General features: G+C 39.9%; 1 protein-coding gene across 6 annotated transcripts in view; it reads right to left on the bottom strand.

The window, feature by feature from the left end:
* spegb (striated muscle enriched protein kinase b) overlaps positions 1-19,695 on the bottom strand; it is an 83,770-nt gene that overhangs the window by 9,859 nt on the left and 54,216 nt on the right. For all 6 annotated transcript variants that reach the window (XM_056237780.1, XM_056237775.1, XM_056237776.1 and 3 more), the window contains 22 exons: positions 19,389-19,564; positions 17,886-18,146; positions 17,195-17,353; positions 16,911-17,100; positions 16,290-16,519; positions 16,032-16,151; positions 15,639-15,743; positions 11,881-12,087; positions 11,663-11,786; positions 9,408-9,580; positions 9,211-9,323; positions 7,850-8,018; positions 7,261-7,360; positions 4,809-5,009; positions 4,282-4,339; positions 3,953-4,030; positions 3,674-3,846; positions 3,520-3,546; positions 3,231-3,383; positions 3,057-3,099; positions 2,813-2,881; positions 102-2,724 (listed from right to left, as the gene is read on the bottom strand). In XM_056237780.1, the coding sequence (XP_056093755.1) occupies positions 102-2,724; positions 2,813-2,881; positions 3,057-3,099; positions 3,231-3,383; positions 3,520-3,546; positions 3,674-3,846; positions 3,953-4,030; positions 4,282-4,339; positions 4,809-5,009; positions 7,261-7,360; positions 7,850-8,018; positions 9,211-9,323; positions 9,408-9,580; positions 11,663-11,786; positions 11,881-12,087; positions 15,639-15,743; positions 16,032-16,151; positions 16,290-16,519; positions 16,911-17,100; positions 17,195-17,353; positions 17,886-18,146; positions 19,389-19,564 (5,552 nt within the window). The remainder of the gene's footprint in view (positions 1-101; positions 2,725-2,812; positions 2,882-3,056; positions 3,100-3,230; positions 3,384-3,519; positions 3,547-3,673; positions 3,847-3,952; positions 4,031-4,281; positions 4,340-4,808; positions 5,010-7,260; positions 7,361-7,849; positions 8,019-9,210; positions 9,324-9,407; positions 9,581-11,662; positions 11,787-11,880; positions 12,088-15,638; positions 15,744-16,031; positions 16,152-16,289; positions 16,520-16,910; positions 17,101-17,194; positions 17,354-17,885; positions 18,147-19,388; positions 19,565-19,695) is intronic.

Genomic DNA, 19,695 nt, shown 5'->3' with positions numbered 1-19,695 from the left:
CACCTGGGAAAGAAAAATGACGGTCTTTAAAGTTAGGAGAATTGACAACAACATGATAGAGTTAATGTAATAAGAACATTAACCCGGAAAAACTGGCATACTTTTAACAGCTGATTCTGATTGGATGCTTGACATGGAATCGAGAGATTCTGATGAGGTCCCTTTCCCTGACTGGGCAGCCAGTTGGTTCTGTGGGACACCCATCCTCTTCAGACTGCCCCCCTCGGAGGTGGAACGGCGCATTTTGGTGAATATAGGTGTCCTCTTGAGCTCCATCTTGCCTTCATTGTCGTCTTTCCTGTCCTCAGAGTGGCTCCTAATCCTTGTGGATAAGCTTGCCATGGTACTGCCAATCTTCTTGCGTATCGCAAGGATAGGTGACTCCGAAGGTGCTTTGGACTCAGGCTCTGGGGGAGGCTCTGGACCTCCATCCAACCTCACCATTTCAATCTCCTTCTTTTCTTGGGATCCCCTCCGTCCCAGTGCCCAGGACAGACGTCGCCTGGGTGCTGAAGCCTCCTCCTCCTTGAGCTTCTCCTCCTGCCTCTCCACTGATGGGGTTCTTTTCAAGCGCATGGAGAGTCTCCTCATGAATCCAGGGTCCTTCTCTGCCTCACGGAGATCCTGAACTGATTTAGACTTCTCCTCTAACCTCCTTGGCACAAACTCTAAAGGAGCACCAATTGGCCCTGGTCGATACATATCTTCTGCAGTTTCAGGAGCAACAGTGGTGGGCTTTTCTTCAGTCTTCTGAAAAGAGAAACGTTTGAGACTACGAGTGAGAGAGGACTCGCGCTTTTTGAAGCGAGCTTCAAAGACCTCCTCAGATGCAAGGTCCTGGATGTTGCTTCCAGGAGACGGCTCGCGCTTAGGGGAAGCACGAGTGGGAGTCTTAGGAGGACTTGGCTCTTTGGGAGGGTGTTCTGTTGAGGCAACCCGAGAAAAGACTGCCGCATGTTCAGTGGTTTGGTGAAGATCTGATTTGGATGAAGAAGCTGATAAAAGTGTTGGTTCAGAGATGTGTCTGGAAATGGGTGCATAGACTGGAACTGATGATGGGGTGGACATTGGTGAAGGTGTGGGGACAGGATCAGGTTGGCTAGAGGCCTGGACCGATGGTACCATGATGGTCTGCATGATACTGGCATATGCAGACATCCTACCATCTGGGAGCACTGTACGTGCGGGGGGAGATGGGGTCACATAAGTTGAGACGACACTGTGGGGGCTGGGAGCTGGGGCAGCTGTTGGGGTCACCATGATTGAGCTGGTGGAAATGATCTCTGGAGATTTTGTTGATGCCTTTACATCATCCTCAACTTCTTTAACCTCAATCTCTGGAGCAGGAGGCTCCATTTCTTTCTCTGGCTCTTTATCCTCTCTTTCTTTATCTTCCTCTTCTTCGATTGTTTCCTCTGCTACGGGGGTCTTCTGCTTAATTTCAGCAACTTTTTCAGACTCTTCACTGGGTTCCTCTAACTTGCTCTGGCCCTTCTCTTGTGCATCAGTCTCCCAAGATGTCTGATCAACACTTCTGACTTCATCTGCATTAGTCTTTGACACAACAATGACTTCTTCGGATTTACTGTCCTTGTAGACTACTGGCTCTTTTTCCTCAATTTTCTCCATCTCATGTCTCTCTGGTTCTGGCGTATGAATTTTTGGGGTGACGGGGCGAGAATCCTTGACTGGCTCTGTGAGAGCAGACATAGATATAGCTTGCTGCAGCCGCCTCTCCTCTATTTGTGCCAGTGGGATCTCTAGAGGTGCTCCAATCCGTCTGTGCAATGGCATGGGCTCTGAATCACCCTGGCTGAAGGAAGCACTTTTGCGGAGTATCTTGGTCTTTGGGGTGTCATCTCTAGGTGACTCACTGGATGCTGCTCTAACAAGTGGAGGGTTACCTAGGCGAGACCCCCTCACAAAACGCTTCTCATCCCCCATACCTAATGTCTCCAGCAATGGGCCTCTTAATCCGCTCATCTTGTTGTCAACAGAGCCACCCCTGAGAAGTCTCTGCCTCATCAGTTCTAATTTCAGGGCATAGTCTTCCTGGCTCAGCTTTGCAGCTCCTGGGCTTGGGCTCCTCCTTGGAATCTCCATAGATACTGACTTTTGTAGAATTCTACTTCCATCGGCTGGGCTTTCTTCAGTGCCCTCCTCTGGTTTAATGTGGAGCTGTAGGGCACTGTCAGCTGAGCTCCCTCTGCGCAACTCTCCTCTGCGACGTGCTCCCTCTGGCTCATCTGACTCCATGCTTGAACCTCTGCGCATCGGTCTCTTGGCCTGTTCTGCCCTTTTTGCCAGTTCTGCTGGTTCTTCATCAGATGATCCTTTTTCATCTTCTTGCGTTGACCTCTTTCTGGCTCTACCCCTAGCGACTGCATCTCCACCCTCTCTCTCTGACGTCTCCACTTCCATCGGCTCTGACTTCAGATGGATTGAAGCAGGCCTCTCAGCATTTCCGTTTGGTTTACCTGTCATTTCATCATCCCCTACAATTTCAGTCAGTGACATTCTAGATCCTGAGAATTCCATGTTGAGGGGCATTGGGATAAAAGGCAGCTCATCAATTTCTTCATCCGAATCTGAAGATGATGAAGGTGGTGGTGAGCTTTGTTTCAGATGTCGTGGAACAGCAATGGAAATATGGCTGGAGGAGTCATCCAGTAACTCGGGTATAGACCTCATCACCATCTTAGATTTATAGCTGATAAGAGATCGCTAAAAAGAGTTGTGAACATTGTTACAACGACATATGGAAAGAATCTATAATGTTCTAAGTGCTGAAAAGTCACTAATGTTATCTTACCTGCCATTTTCTTCTAGACAAAAACTTTTTAAGGTGCTCTGTGCTGATGCTCTTACCCTTATTCAGGGTCTAAAAGAAAGAAATATGTATTTAAAAATGACAAAGTAAACAACTGTTTCCATAAGAGTTATAGAGAGGAAATCTTTGGTCCTAAAATGTTCACAACTTAAATTAACTTCAAGTGGCATATATGTTGTACTAATTTAAATAACGCATTTGGATAGCTATGGGTTTCTGTTGTTACCTTGAACCAGGGGTGCCGAAGACATTCATTAGCATCGGGTCTCCTGCAGATAAAACAACATTAAACAAATTGGCAGTTAACACAAAGTGCTCTTAGCAGTGGAAACAATTTTCTTGACAATACATTTTCAACAGGAGCATGGTGCAGCAGATAAGCCCTGTAGATTCCACTTACAATCTATCAGCCACCAGCAGTTTGATGACGAATCCCTTGGCTTCATGGCAGAGGTCGGTAAACATGCTTTCTTCAAAAGCCACGTTATAGTTTCTGATGTTGAGAACAGAGCTGCGGTCATTTTCTCCAGCAAAAGGAGAAACTCCAGTGAGACTGCAAAACAAACTTCTTTGATGAAGTCTAGCTGAAGACACTGGTATTAGTGATGAATATTCTAGGTAAATATATAATATAATCATTTAAAATGATATAAATCATTTTATTATAGAGATATTTGACATAACCCTACCACAAGTATGTTAGAACTCCAATAGGCCTGTAAGAAAAAAAAAAAAAAAAAAAGTCAAATTGTGAGAAAGACACTTATGTATTCATGACACTTTAGAGGCTGCATACAGATTTGTTCAAGAGCTGTTTTGTGAAAGAGGGACCAGGTGCGTTACCAGATGTCCGTTGCCTTGGAGACGGGTGTCTGGTTAACAATCTCTGGGGCGACAAATTCTGGAGTGCCATATTTGCAGTACTGTGCCTCATCAGGCGTGAACTTTACAGCATTTCCAAAATCACATATGCGGATCTGATCACTAGTAGGGTCTGCCATAAGGATGTTATCAGGCTGAGCGGAAACATAGAGGATTCTAGTCAACACATTGGTTCCTTACTGTGATTATTGCTTACTTATAGAAGGAAATGGTGATGACAGCAAATTACATAATGCTTACCTTGATGTCTAGATGAACTATGTCAAGCTGATGAAGATAGCCAAGACCCTCCAACAGCTGCCTCACGCTGGATCGGATCTGCAGTAAACAATTCAGAGAATTTCTATAGGGTCAGATCAATGTGACGAGTGTGCCTAAACTGTCTGAGTAAATCTAAAGCTTCTTTCATCTGTGAAATAAAGTAATATATTCCTTATCATCAAGATAACTAGAGGATGCAAAGATAAATTACCCAGGACAAACCAAATGTGACAAACTGTAACAGAATAGTCTGTTCACACATTTGTAACTTTTATGGTCACTTTGAAAGATCAAATTGGTTCACTCACCTCTGACTCCATTACTGTTGATTTCTTTGTAAGCCTTTCGAGAAGCTCCTCATGGCATCTTTACACATTGTCAAAGACAACAGAGTGATGGGGAAAAGCTTGTAGACAAATCATCATCCTTACACCATTGGTGATTGATGGGTGTACAACAAGTGTGATTGTGCAAGACTGGATGTGAGAAAGTACATAAAGTGTGGTCCAGAAATTCACTAGTGAAAACGCTTCTATTTTACATACCATTTAATACATTTAATCATAAATTATATTAAATTCATAATAATTTAAGTTCAGTGTTAAACTGAAAAATTGACAATTCTTTTGTGACCAAGAAATAGTGCAGAATCTTAAATATTTCTTTAAATATATGTTTACATGCTTTTGCAACACATTCTCACTACCAACTCGTCACATATTGACACTTGGTCAGGACCCCTTGGCGTCATATGTATATATAAAATTAACTTAAAGTTAAACATGCTTTTATTGCCAGTGATCCCCAAAGCTCTCAGAGATGATAACAAGGATACAGCTCTGTAATGATGATAACAGCATTCTTCTTCTCGAAGGCATCGTGAAAGTAGAGGATCCTCTCATGGTCTAGATGAGACAGGATGTTCAGCTCTCTCAGAGTGGAGTCCTTCCGTTTAGCACGAGCGGAAATAAACTTGGCTGCATATTCAATCTTTCCTGCCTTCTGTATCACCCGCTTCACATATGAGAACGCCCCTCTAAGGAAAGAACATTTCTCCTCAAATCGTAGAAAATAAGAACATTTAAGAATAAGAATAATAAGGTTTATTCATTGTTTTAACAGGTGGTAACAGCAAACTAACTGATAATCAGCTGAGCAACAGCTTGATTCAGCCAGTGAAAAGATAGTGACAAAGCAAATATCTTTACCTCTATTTTTGTCTTTCTGCTGATGAATTATATTTGTTTATATTTACCAAATGTAATAATTTGTAAAAGATTTGGGCACAAATTGTACAAAAACTTTGTACAATTGTACAAAAAAAAAAGAAGTACGCTGTTTTTTTCGTTGAAAGAAATGAAAACTTTAATTCAGCAAAGACGCATTAAATTAATCAACAATGACAGAAATGTATTTATGTCATTAGTACTGCCATGTACTGTATTTCTTACGGTTTCCACAAAAATATTAAGCAGTAGTTCTTAATTTCGATGATAACAAAAATGTTTCAAATCAGCATATTAGAATAATTTCTGAAGGATCATGTGACACTCAAGAGTGAAGACTGGTGTTATAACGATGAAAATTCAGCTTTGCCATCACATGAACAAAATACAGAAAAGAGTTATTTTGAAATTGTAATTGTTTTAGTGTATTATGGATCAAATGAATGCAGTCTTGGTTAAAAAAGACTTCTTTCAAAAACATAAAAAAATTGATGAACATTTTAATGACCCCAAACTTTTGAAAGGTAGTGTATGTACAAACAAATATTGTGTGAAATACTCAAGTTTTGTTAGATTAAACATTTTCCGCAATACTTTTCAGTGAATGCTTAAAATCTATATTTATTATGAACATTTATGTACACCATCTGAGGTCAATGTTGCCAAAAGGTCTACAAAGAGCACTCCTACGATGCCTTAACATCCTTTTAGAGCAGAAAGCTCATAGGTTTTGGAAGAGAGTGTGTAGCGCGGTAGCATGTGTCTGTTTGCAGCGGGTGCAGGTCTTAATAGAACGGTGGCAGTCGGCCATGAAGATTATAATTAAAGCACAGAGAAAGCAACAGCATGCAGAGCAGAGATACTGCGCCACAAAGGCTGCACTCCTCTCCGCCCAGTCGAGCGCTCAGTGTACCATTGTGTCAAACAAATAACCCTCTCTTTAAAATGTGGCTTTGACCATATTATACTGAACCATTTCAAAGACGCAAATCTTACCTAGATTTTTGCATGATATATTGATTAATTAATAGCATATAATAAACATTTTGAAAAACTCATTTAAATATTCAAATATGTTGTGGAAGAAGAGTAAATCCCTGAATAGATCTAACAAAAAGTGGCATTAGAAGCTAATTTATTTATGTCCACTTTATTGAACGCATCGCTTTAAACTGACAGCCCTAATATTTATATTAAGGTATTCTGGGTAGTTACTCAATACATACTCTCAGCCTCAGACGTCATGCCCACGGACCGTTGGCTGACCGTCTGATGCATATGGCACACAAAATTGGAAACACTTCAGGAGTTTCGAAGTTGTCATCTGATTGGTTGAATTCTACAGGTTTTCCGGGAGACGTGTGTGTTGCGTTTTTTAATGGTACGAAAACAAAGATGCAATGACGACAAACCCCCTCATGGAAAAACATACACGCGTAACATATATCGCGTTTACAACTGTGACAATGAGCGCTTCTCAGGATCAACTAAATGCTGGATTTTCAAAAGAATGTGGAATATGTAAAGTTCACGGCATAGACCCTTTAAAATACGTTTACTTCAGTTTTACACACTGGTCTGTTATTGTAGGGACATCAACGTTACATTTTGACGCGGAACAAAACAAACTGTGATTGGTTGCTTTACATGTCAGTCAGACGGCCTCTGGGCGGTCCTTGGCCAATGAAAGCTGCTAAGCGAGACTACTCAATACAGAACCTGTACAAACCTTATTAAGAAGTGCAAGGATCCCATATTTTAACAACATGAGAAATTTCAAGGGTCTTTTGGCCTCTTCTGATGTGGCTGAATCATCCTTTGATTGTGGAGCATGAAATTGCATACTTCCAGACCAAAAGTGTATTTTTAATAATGTGCCAACCAACCCTTTATCCGGCTGAATCTTTATTAAACCTTAGACGTCTGTGATGAGTCAGAAGACCTGAGATATGTCATCAGCGAGAGCTGATGGAGTCGGCTCTTTGAATTTCTAGGCCGACAGAGGAAATCATTAGAGATAAATGGTGTGTGTCCAAGTGAGGCTCTGGGCGGATGACTCACCTCCCAATTTCCTTGTGCACGTCATAGTAATCAGTGAGTCCCCGCATCTTCCTTAGGATGGACGCCTCATCCTCCATCGGGTCATCTTTCTCCACCTTGACTACACACACAGAAAGTCAAGAGTAAAAACAAATCACAAAGACAATTTCTGAAAGCCAATAAAATGAATTGCCAAGCACAGGCTGCACATGCTCAAATGTTGCTTATTCTCACATTTTATTTTTATATTTTAATATTTCAACACATTCACTAACATAAATATATATATTTATTATATCATATTTCATATATATTCTTGAAAATATGCATACAGTATGTTAATTGTCTGAAAACTTAGTGGTATCTCTTGTTGTGCTTTGTTAACATTATTTTCTATTTATTGTGAAAAAATGTTAAACAATTTTATTTAATATTAACTGAAAATGGTTATTTAATATTGGGTAAATAACAAAACCTATTTGAAATTAATGAATTAATACAAATAAATTCAAGATACATCTGAATATTTCCAGATAATATTTTTAATGTACTATATTTGAATGCTTAGAAATAGAAATACAACTTCCTTCATTAATGGCAAAGTGCTCACCGGTGTGGACGGTCAGCTCAGCCTTGCAGGACACAGAACCGGCCAGATTCTTAGCAGTGCAGGTGTACACCCCTGAGTCATCTGCTTGAGTGTTAAGCACCACTAGAGAACATTCATTGTCATCGTACACAAATGTGAAATGGCTGCTTTCGGACAGCAGGGTGTCTCCCTGAAAATCAGAGGAAAACAAGTGGAAAAGATTGACTAAGCAGCCATCCCACTGTTGCGATTTGAATTTGAAATGCATTTGTGTGGGTTTGAGGTGAACAGGGTAGTGAGGAATTACAGAAGGCAAAGCCCTGAGGCAGGATATGGAATATCCAAAAGTATTATTCAAAGCATAAATTAGCATGATTTACAGGACATGATGCTGCTCCCAGGAAGGTGATATGGCTAAAGGAAATATCAGACAGGCAGCATTAGTGAGAGATCAGCAGGTGGGAAACAGGCTGACGTGGTTTGACTTCAAGATCAGGATGAAAGTCAGAACTCTCAGCTAAACCGACTGCAACTGATACGAGAACAAACGTCTACCACAGCATGAGAATCATGGAACGGCAAGAACTTTTGGTTTCAAAACACTCAACACAAGAATGTCTCAGCTACGTGATAAACAATAGAAATGTTCTCTTGTTGGCAGTATCGGTGAACAGAGAACGTGTTTTTCCATTCCACTGCCCTACTTTTCCATTGCTTTTCTATGTTTCTCGACGGACGTTTGACAGTTGTACTCGCGTCTCGCGCTGAAAACGCCATTCTCGACACCTTGCGTTTTCCACTGCCTACGCCACGTGTTTTTAGATGTAAAGACAGTGTGTGTGAATGGTCAGAAAATGGGAGAAAAACGGAGGCCCGTTTACATACTGTAGAGCGTGTTTACATAGAAAACAATGGAAAAGCAGCGCAGTGGAATCAAAAATGCATTTTGTGGAAATGGCCCATACTGTTTATCATGTTTTTTTGTTGCCGGAGTATCTGAGGCATAAAACTGTAAAGGCACAGCCCTTATCTGGAAAGGGGGAGGGGAACAGCATCTCATTTGCATTTAAAGATACACACACGAAAATATTGTGTTTTTGCTTCTACCCAAAAAGGGGAGCTGAAACTTCACAGACACATTCTGGGGGAACCTACGACTTATATTACATCTTGTAAAAACAGACATAATAAGTCCCCTTTAAATGGGCTGTTTTTTTTCTGCTATTTACATGCCTAGTTCGCAAACCGAGAGTTTGCTGAATATAGATTTTCACTGCCCCAAATCTTGATTTATTGAAAGAAAATTTTTTTTAATAGAATATAAATCATAAAAAAACTATGTTCTAATTAAATAGTGCATGCACTACAACAAAAGCACACACCTTGTACCAAAGGATGTCTGGGACAGGCTTTCCTTCAACCACCACCGCAAAACGAGGAGTCTCGCCTACATTCACATCCAGGTCTTCCATGATGGACTCAAAAGTTGGTGCCACTAGAGGCAGAGAAATCAATGAGACTGAATATGTGCAATAACACAGATACTCATACAGTTTGTATTCTGAAAAAGGCAACGTACCTGCCATTTCCAGGGTTAGGATGCAGGAGTCGCTGCCATACTTGTTGCTGGCGACGCAAGTGATCTGACCAGCATCACTGCTCTTTACCTTGTACAGCTTCAGTGTATGCTGGTCATCATCAGGCATGCTCAACTCAAACAGACCCGGTCTGTTAGACAATGTCACTCCCCCTCTGAAAATATAATGCCACAATAACTACTTGTTTTGTTCAGGTCAACAACATTTACATGTCCTTGCAAATGCAAAAGAATGGTATCAATATTTTAGGTTATATGGCTATTAAATAGATGCAAGAAATAAAAGATCAATCAGAATTCAGTATGCAAATAGGTGTAAGATTGAAGACTAATCAGAATTGAATATGCAAATGTAGAACGCTCCATCAATGTCATTAACGTTTACTCACACAGCTCTTACTAGCTGGCCTCAGTTACACAAACATTCAGTTCTTAAAATGTATAATGTTAAAATGATGAAATACTAAGTGTTAGAGATTTTGAACAAACCCTAATTAAAATATTGAAGGAATACTAATACAGTGCTGTCTTAATTATAGCATCAAAGAATGATTAGCATAGGAAAAACTTGAACTGCATGTCTGTATATAACAATTATTTAATATCTTTGTGTACTGTAACTGTATAGATACAGAGGATTTGCAGCAATGCAAACAAGTCATATGTATTACTCTTGTGGTACTTTTATGCCTATTTTAAAGCTTGCAAGTTTAAATTCCTAGTTTTGATGCATGTAAAAGAGTAACTCGAGCATTCTGCTAAATATCTCCTTTTGTATTACAAGGAAGAAACGACATAAGGAAGAGCAAATGAGTAAATAATGACAATTTTCTTTTTTGAGTGATTCATCCCTTTCGATTTTGTATTTATCAACAGTTTCTTAAAGGTGGGGTATGTGATTTTCTTTTTTGACCATTTTTTCAAAATCACTTGAAATCCTATTCCTAACCCACTTACTGCCACTGAGTTAGAAGCACTGAAATGAAAATTAAGCAATTTAATCATCTGTGGAACGGGCAGGACTCGAAAAACTCCAGCCAATCATTTCCAAGACCACCTAGAATCATTGGACAGTAAGTGCGTCAATCAAACGGTCGTACCATACCCCCCTCCCCATCGCGCGCGTGTGTCCCCTTCGTGCGCATACTCAAAGCTTGTGACCCAGTCAAAGTAAGTGCAAGTCGCCCCGGTACAGAGAGAGAGAGAGTAAGTGCAAGTTGCTTTCGCTCGTACATGATTGCGCGTCCATGTTCTTCGAATGGGTGGAGTCAGGGCCAGCGTTGGAGGAAAGAAGGTAGGACCTTTTGAGTTGTGTATTTTCAAAATCTGCCGGCCGTTTTTAGCCTGGGAAAACCCAGACAACTTCCGGCAAATTTAGATTTGCTCTGAAAGTTAATCTGGCAAAGAGCTCATTCAAGCTCATTTCCAATCCGCCAAAATCGAGGCACCAATCAGAAATATTGGGGCGGGCTTTACACGATGACGACAGCGCTGGGATTTTGAAGCAGATTTTGTAGCCTACATTACAAAGATGGATGCCACCGTCGAAAACATCATTCATTCGAATCAGCTATCGCGTCTGTTTTAAGCGATTTGAACTTTTTCTTTTGTTAAAAACCGAGCAAAGAACAACACTCGGAGATGTTTCTGCCGCTCTGCATACGTCATCTCCTTCATCACTCTGATTGGTTTTAGGTCTATCCGTGACGTCCATTGGTGACGCCCCTCTGGAAATGATTTGTCTATGACGCTTTACCAGACCATAACTCAGTTACAACTGAGAATGGTCTGGTTTTAACCAGACTAGGCCGTTTTGCAAATCCCATACCCTACCTTTAAGTTATTAATAAGTATTAGGCAGAACAAAAAAAGAATAAGTTCCATAATTGATTCAGTGCAATCAAATTTAATAAGTAGCTATCCTGTGTATCATGATTTGAAAGAGTGGAAAGGCAAGACTTTCTTAATCTATTTTAAAGCTTGCAAGTACATATTCCCATTAACTTTTGTTGTATGAAAAAGAGCAGCTCAGACATTCTGCTAAACATCCCCTTTTATGTTTGATGGAAGAAACAACATGATGGTGAGTAAATGATGACAGAAATTAATTTTTTCAATGATTTATCCCTTTAGAATGTAGTATTTTTCAACAGTTTCATAACTTATGGATAATAATCAGGCATAGCAAAAAAGCATCAGTTGCAAAATGATTCAGTGCTAATCAAAATGAAAAATACCTCTTCCATGTGACCGATGCATTGACATGGTTGAGAGTGACTGTGATGCTTAAGGGCTGCTTTTCCACCATATACACAATGTCCGGCTTGTCAATGATTACAGGAGCCTCCTGGATGTACGGACCTGCAGACAGAGAGATAAAAGCCAGGCTCCTGCAGTAACTCATACATCTCATTGACCCGTCTGACTGCGGCTGTCCTTGTTTGCTGAGGCATACCTCTATCTAGCAGCTGCACTGGCTCGGTAGCAGGCGACGGCTTGCTAAAGGCCTTGCTGGTGATTGATAGCACCCTGAAGGTGTAGCGGACACTTTTAGACAGATTGGTGATAGTATAGGTAGTCTGTTTCAGGCAAGAGGCGATGATGGTCCACTGGATCGACCCCAGGGCCTGCTGCTGAACAGCATACATCAGGGAGCTAGGATCTGGAAATATAAATCAATCCTTTTGTGTTAAGTTTTAAATCTACAACCAAAAAAGGAAATCTGATTATTTATGGATCTAACTTTCCGATCCATTTTTCAATTACACTGCAAGGAGAGGAAACCGTTTTTGACAGTATGGAACAAGGACACTAAAATTTTAGGGCTTGGACAGTCAATGCAGCATTAAATCTGCGATTGTTTCCAACAACACCACCAAGTCATAGCACGTCTGTTGGAAAGCAATAAATAAAATGTTACTGTATAACAGAGCTACAAAACTATATTCAACAGGTGCCCATACTTGGAAATGTGTAAAGGAAACAAGAGCAGGTTAGGTCAACCATTCGTGCTGCTATCCAACCAGCATCACTACACTGTTCTTCTATCAATATTTATGCTACATTTAGTTTAATGAGAAGTTGCCAATAGACAGTGAGCACAAATGAGATCTCTCTAATGGAAGAGTTGGTGCTTTTGAATCATTTTTGAAAGTTTGTTTCTATTCATTGTAATGGCATCGAAAACAGATACCATTAAATGTTGTACATGTATATCATATAAAACTTCTCCATTGGTGTGAAAACGTCTTATAGGTTTGAAACGACAAATTACAACAGAAATTTCGGTAACGCTTTAGATTACAGCCCGGAAAGTACTGTGTAATTAGGAGGAATTTACAGTGTAACTTTCTGTAATTATAGTGTACACATATAAAGTACTTACATGTAAGTATAAGGGAACAATATGTAAAGTTTGGGGAATAAAGGGGTAACAACCAGGAGAATTAAAAAAATATTTATACTGTAAGTATTATATAACTAAGGGGTACTTATTCTACTATTACGATACAACAATCTTTACATTTGGGAGCAATTTAGTGAGAAGTTGAACATACTTTGCAAAGTACCTTTTTGTAATAATTGTGTACCAATACATACTGTATAGGCTTTTAAAAAAATGACAGGGTACATATCTATGCATTTATAAAAAAAAAGAATTTTTTTGATAGCAAAAGTGCTGATGTTTAAGTTTGGGCAATTACTGCAATTTTTTAAATATACTGGGAAATACACTCACCGGCCACTTTATTAGGTACACCTGTCCAACTGCTCGTTAACACTTAATTTCTAAGCAGCCAATCACATGGCGGCAACTCAGTGCATTTAGGCATGTAGACATGGTCAAGACAATCTCCTGCAGTTCAAACCGAGCATCAGTATGGGGAAGAAAGTTGATTTGAGTGACTTTGAACGTGGCATGATTGTTGGTGCCAGAAGGGCTGGTCTGAGTATTTCAGAAACTGCTAATCTACTGGGATTTTCACGCACAACCATCTCTAGGGTTTACAGAGAATGGTCCGAAAAAGAAAAAACATCCAGTGAGCGGCAGTTCTGTGGGCGGAAATGCCTTGTTGATGCCAGAGGTCAGAGGAGAATGGCCAGACTGGTTCGAGCTGATAGAAGGGCAACAGTGACTGAAATAACCACTCGTTACAACCGAGGTATGCAGCAAAGCATTTGTGAAGCCACAACACGCACAACCTTGAGGCGGATGGGCTACAACAGCAGAAGACTCCACCGGGTACCACTCATCTCCACTACAAATAGGAAAAAGAGGCTACAATTTGCAAGAGCTCACCAAAATTGAACAGTTGAAGACTGGAAAAATGTTGCCTGGTCTGATGAGTCTCGATTTCTGTTGAGACATTCAGATGTTAGAGTCAGAATTTGGCGTAAACAGAATGAGAACATGGAACCATCATGCCTTGTTACCACTGTGCAGGCTGGTGGTGGTGGTGTAATGGTGTGGGGGATGTTTTCCTGGCACACTTTAGGCCCCTTAGTGCCAATTGGGCATCGTTTAAATGCCACGGCCTACCTGAGCATTGTTTCTGACCATGTCCATCCCTTTATGGCCACCATGTACCCATCCTCTGATGGCTACTTCCACCATGTCACAAAGCTCTAATCATTTCAAATTGGTTTCTTGAACATGACAATGAGTTCACTGTACAAAAATGGCCTCCACAGTCACCAGATCTCAACCCAATAGAGCATCTTTGGGATGTGGTGGAACGGGAGATTCGCATCATGGATGTGCAGCCGACAAATCTGCGGCAACTGTGTGATGCCATCATGTCAATATGGACCAAACTCCCTGAGGAATGCTTCCAGCACCTTGTTGAATCTATGCCACGAAGAATTGAGGCAGTTCTGAAGGCAAAAGGGGGTCCAACCCGTTACTAGCATGGGGTACCTAATAAAGTGGCCGGTGAGTGTATATCTGGTTTCATGTGGTTACAGGGTAAGTGGTGCTTGTTTAATAAATAAAGGTTTCCTAGTCAGTGATATTTGTGTGTATGCATTTTTATTGTACTTACCCTGTAACTACATGAAACAAGAGGGTAAAAAGCACCACATGAAACAAGAGTATCTTGAGTAGAGTATCTTTATAAATGCATAGATATGTACCCTGTAATTTTTAAAAAGCCTATACAGTATGTACTGGTTCACCATTATTTCAAAAAGGTATGTTCTTGCTAAATTGCTCCCAAATGTAAGATTGTTATATCATAATAGTAGAATAAGTACCCCTTAGTTCAATAATACTTACAGTATAAATAATTTTTTAATTATCCTGGTTGTTACCCCTTTATTCCCCAAACTTAAAATATTGTTCCCTTATACTTATATTGTAAGTACGTTATAGGTACACTATAATTACCGAAGGTTACGCTGTAAAATCGCTTTAATTACGCAGTACTTTCCGGGCTGTAATCTAAAGCGTTACCGAAATTTCCTTTATGGGCAAACTAATCCTTTAATATCTCTATTTCTCTAAGACCACAAGAAGATTAGGCAGAGAGCAAATAGAGACTTTTGTTTAAAAGTGAAGTGCAATATTTCTGCAGCACTAATGGCACAAAAAATAAAAGAATTGTAAATTTGAATAATAATTCTTCCGTCTTCCATTGGTCACAAAACAGGTAGCACAAATTACAAACTAACACTTTTGGTTGAACCTAATTAGGCTGCCCAAACAAACAGATTGCAATTATGTTGCCACTAGTGGTGCAGAAATCACACATATTTTTTTTTTAAGCCTTGCTTCACCGATTTTGCTCTTAAACCCCCCCAGTAATCTCGATTTTGTCTTTAGAGTTTCAGAAGTGATCTCAAACTCAGATTTGCCAAGATACCAAAGTCTGCAATAAAAAGACAGAGACTATAATGACAACTCATGAGCATTTCTCATCAAATGATTTCATAAACAAATGATCCCAAATCATAGTATAGCTCTGTACTCTTCCTGTATATCAAAAAGTCTCTATTTTTTTCCCCTTAAGTATTTTAGGAAACATCTGAGACACAGTGGATATTTAGATGAATCTTAACTGAGAACTCCATTATCCTACAGCTATGAAAGAGCAACCACTGACCAATTAAAATAGTCCTTTGGAGAACTTCAAACCTTTAAATGAGACAAGTTACAGTACAAGAACAGTTTCTAAATTAAATAAATAAATACATAAATAACATGCATAATTATACCAATGGACGAATCCAGTCTTCTGGGTTTCTTCCAGCTTAGCGTGATAGTCTTGCCAGTGATGGACTCAATGACTGGGGCCCCATCTGGTGGGTCAGGAAGGATGTCTAAAACAGCAAAAGTGTCAAGTTAGAATATTTATTTGGTGCCAGAGGAGTCTCTCACCACTTCTTACACATGCATGCATATGCTTCAGACTTAAAATAAATTGTAGTATTATTTCAAACAGTCTGAGATGTGGGTCGTAGTGTTATTTTGAACAGTCTGGGATATGGAAAAGATCTTAAATAAGCTGTGGTTATCTGATGCCAATCTGGCTGCTAACTTGGGAGTGCCTAACTAATGTTCAAGTTGTCATGCACATCTAGCAGAAGCCATGAAGATATTAAACTCACCTGTCACATAAAGATGAGCATAGCATGTTGCCTTGCCCACCTTATTGGATATGACACACTTGTAAACTCCTCCGTGTGCATGACAAACAGAGCGGACCACCAGGCTGTGAACATCTCTGACTGCAGAAAAGACAACAAAAAGAACAACGTTATATTCCTGTTATTCCCACCACTCACACAATCATTTCCATTGGGACTGCTTTCTGGAAAGGCTCAGTAGATTGTAAGATAATTGAATTATGGTATCAACTAACTTACACTGTGTCATTTTTCTGTCCTCAGTGCTATCAATTCTCTTGCCATTGTGAAACCAGATTATGGTCGGGTACGGCAAGCCAGCCACTTTGCACCTGAGCACAGCCTCTCTGCCCTCGACTACATCCAGATCATAGAGCGGCTTGACAAAATCAGGCATGGTGAAACGTTCCACCTCATTCTCAGGCACTTCGGGCTCCTCGGGAATGGAGGGCATTTTTTCCAGCTTTGCTCTGGTAAAGATAAACCAAAATGTATCATAAAAAGATATTATATTGTAATGCAAAACATTTTTGACATTTTTTTTGATTTAAGGAACACTTCACCCAAATATGAAAATTGTCAACTTGAACCTGTCAAAAATCCTTGTAAAAAGCAATATATTGGTTTCAGAAGACTCGGAATATGGTGCACAAGTCCTATGGATGACATTATGGTGCTTTTATGGTGTATTTTGTCCTATTTGGAGCTCGACAGCCACTATGAACTGTCCTTATATGGAACGTTACATGGACAAAATAACAGCTTACAGGTTTGGAACTAAATGCGAGTAAATAATAAGAGAATTTGGGTGAAATAACCTTTTAAAGTGGTTCTGAGTAAAATGTAAGTAAAAGGTCATACATTTGAGAGGATATTGCCGGTCTGGGCTCCTGCACATACAGCTCCGCTGCGCATTCTGCCTCCCCATATGAGTTATGCGCTACTACTGTATAGAGGCCCTCATCTTCGTTACTAACATGAGAGATGATTAACGAGTGCCGTCCTCCTTCTTTCAAGATCCGAATGTCATCGCTTTCCTCCAGAGAATGATCTGTTGAAGACATGACACACAAATGACCCAACCATCTTGTTGTTATTTTACAGGGACTGACACTGGGAGGCACTCATAGGAAATAGACTCATACCAAAGTGGCTCCAGGTGACCTGAGGAGGTGGCGTCCCGCTGACCTTACAGTCAAATCGAGCATTACGACCCTCGATAACTTCCAGTACATCCAGCTGTCGGGTGAAGAGGGGCTCTATGGATGCTATAACCTTTAGCTTGGCACTAGAGGTCAGCTCCTCTATAAATTACATGATATATGAAATAAAACAGACAGGTTAATAAGGGTCAAGCCACTCTGGCTCTTTTTTGTGTACAGCATAAATTACTTGCGCCTCAGAATGCACAGATGAAATGCTGGCATGTTATCTTGTGTTTGGAGGCGGATGCCTGGTGTTTGGGAAGGCAACCATGCAAGACAGTTCCGGGAGGTCATTATACCAAATCATAGTGATGACAGACATTGGCTCAGGCATTTCAGAATGACCAAACCAACATTTGAGATGCACATCCTCTTTTGAGGCAAAGTCATTGAGGGATTTATTCGGTAAGTGTCTTTCCATTGTAGTTTATGCACGTTTTCTTATTGGATCATTTTTTGTATCTGCGTCAAGTTCTTTATGCGCATTTTTAGAAATGTATGCGCATCTTGGCATTTCCATCCAGTGCTTTTTATGCCATATCCCAAAATTTCACAAAAATATGCCGATGGAAACATAGCTAATGATGTGTTGATATCAAAGTGTATATAAAACCTATACCAAGCTGCTCACCTTTTGCTGTGCTCAGTTTGCAGGTGTACGTTCCACTGTCATCTTCATGTACAGAGTTAAGCAGCAGCCTGCACCTTTTCCCGTCAAAGTGCATCTTACAGTTCAACAGAGCTGGCTGGATAAGTTTCCCATCTGACAGCCAATCAACATCTGTGTCCTGCGGGCCGATCACATGACACTCGAACAGGGCAGTCTCTCCTGCCTTCACCATTACATCCCTCACTGGCCGAATGATGGCCAAGCCTGGCTCTACTGGACGAGCTGGAGTAAAAACGATAAAGATCAACCAAAGAGAAGTGTGGAAAAAAATCCTTTTGAGGAAATCCGGAGAAGCTTAAAGTGCACAGAGTCTTTGAATGTGTTTAATCTGCAGATGCTGCAGACGTAGCCGCTTAATAGCTTGTGTTGTACAGCAGAGCAGAAATATTAGATGAATACGCTAATACATTGTCTGTCAGCATAATCCGTTCACGGCTCAGTACGGATCAGCTCAAAATTATACCCAGAACTCAACATTGCCAGATATAAGACTCTGTATTTTGGCTTTTTCAGACTTCTTAAAATGATCAGTATACCAAGGCTAATGTATATTATAACAAGGTTGCATTTATCTGATCAAAAATACAATAAAAATAGTAATATTGTGTAATGTTATGACAATTTAAAATAACCTATTTTAATGTATTATTTCTGTTTTTAGTGTTGGCAAAGCTAAATTTTCAGCAGCCATTACTCCAGTCGTCAGTGTCACATGATCCTTTAGAAATCATTCTAATATGCAGATTTTGTTTAGATGAAAGTTTGAATATCTTTTTTTAAATTATTGACCCCAAACTTTTGAATGCTAGTTCACTAAATTAACTGCAAATCTTGTTAATCATGCAAGGTTGCAAAAAATGCATTAAACAGCAAGACTGTTAAATTGTTTTATTTAGTGCATATAAATCATTGTACAAGAATAAAATTGTACAACAACTGAAAAAAAAAATATTCGTATTAAACCAAGGCATGCAACAATCTCTTCTGTAATCATGAATGCACTTCTCATGTAAAAACTATTCACACCATGCAAAATGACCCAGAAAAGATTCATGTGTAATATGGCCAGACAATTTCTGGCTGACACAAACCTCACATTATGCATTCAAACACATTCACTGACTAACCATCAAACACTGAAATCATCTTGCTGCATTAATCATTTGGAAAATCCTATTTATTAAATATTAAAAAGGTGATAATTTGCATTGGGGAAGCTACTTTGCAAAGCTACAAACTGCTCATAATGTAAAGTACCTCAACTACAGTGATTTTCAGGGTAATGAATTATGAATGGCTTATCTATGCATATTAAGCTGGGAAAGAAGAAAGCATTTCAAGAAAAATTGCACACATCATCTTTAAGCAAGCAGAGATATCAACACTTGGTCTCTATGGTTTATCATGCTTATGATTCCCAAATGAACACAAACCATGCATGACTACTGCAGCTGAAGCCCTTACCTTTCACCTCCAGTTTGCCCTCACACTGCTTAGTTCCATACTCGTTGATGATCTTGCAGGTGTAAACTCCAGTGTCTGACTTCTGTGCTGATTTAATTATCATCTCAAAGTTGCCCTCCTCTGTCTCATGGACGATATGCCGTGGACCCGTTTTAATGGTCACTCTGTCTCTCAGCCTGATACGAGGGAAAATAAAAGTTGTCATGTCACAGTCCATAAAGAAATGAATTGTTTAAATCTATATTATGAATTGTTTAGGTAATACTTTATTTCGATAGTCCACTTTAGACTTTCTACTAACTGTACG

This window comes from Rhinichthys klamathensis, unplaced genomic scaffold (genome assembly GCF_029890125.1).
Source record: "Rhinichthys klamathensis goyatoka isolate OS25496 unplaced genomic scaffold, OSU_Roscu_1.1 h1tg000497l_1, whole genome shotgun sequence".
NCBI classification, from domain to species: Eukaryota; Metazoa; Chordata; class Actinopteri; order Cypriniformes; family Leuciscidae; genus Rhinichthys; species Rhinichthys klamathensis.
The sequence above is the reverse complement of the archived record's forward strand: the minus strand, read 5'-3'. Positions and strand labels throughout refer to the sequence as shown.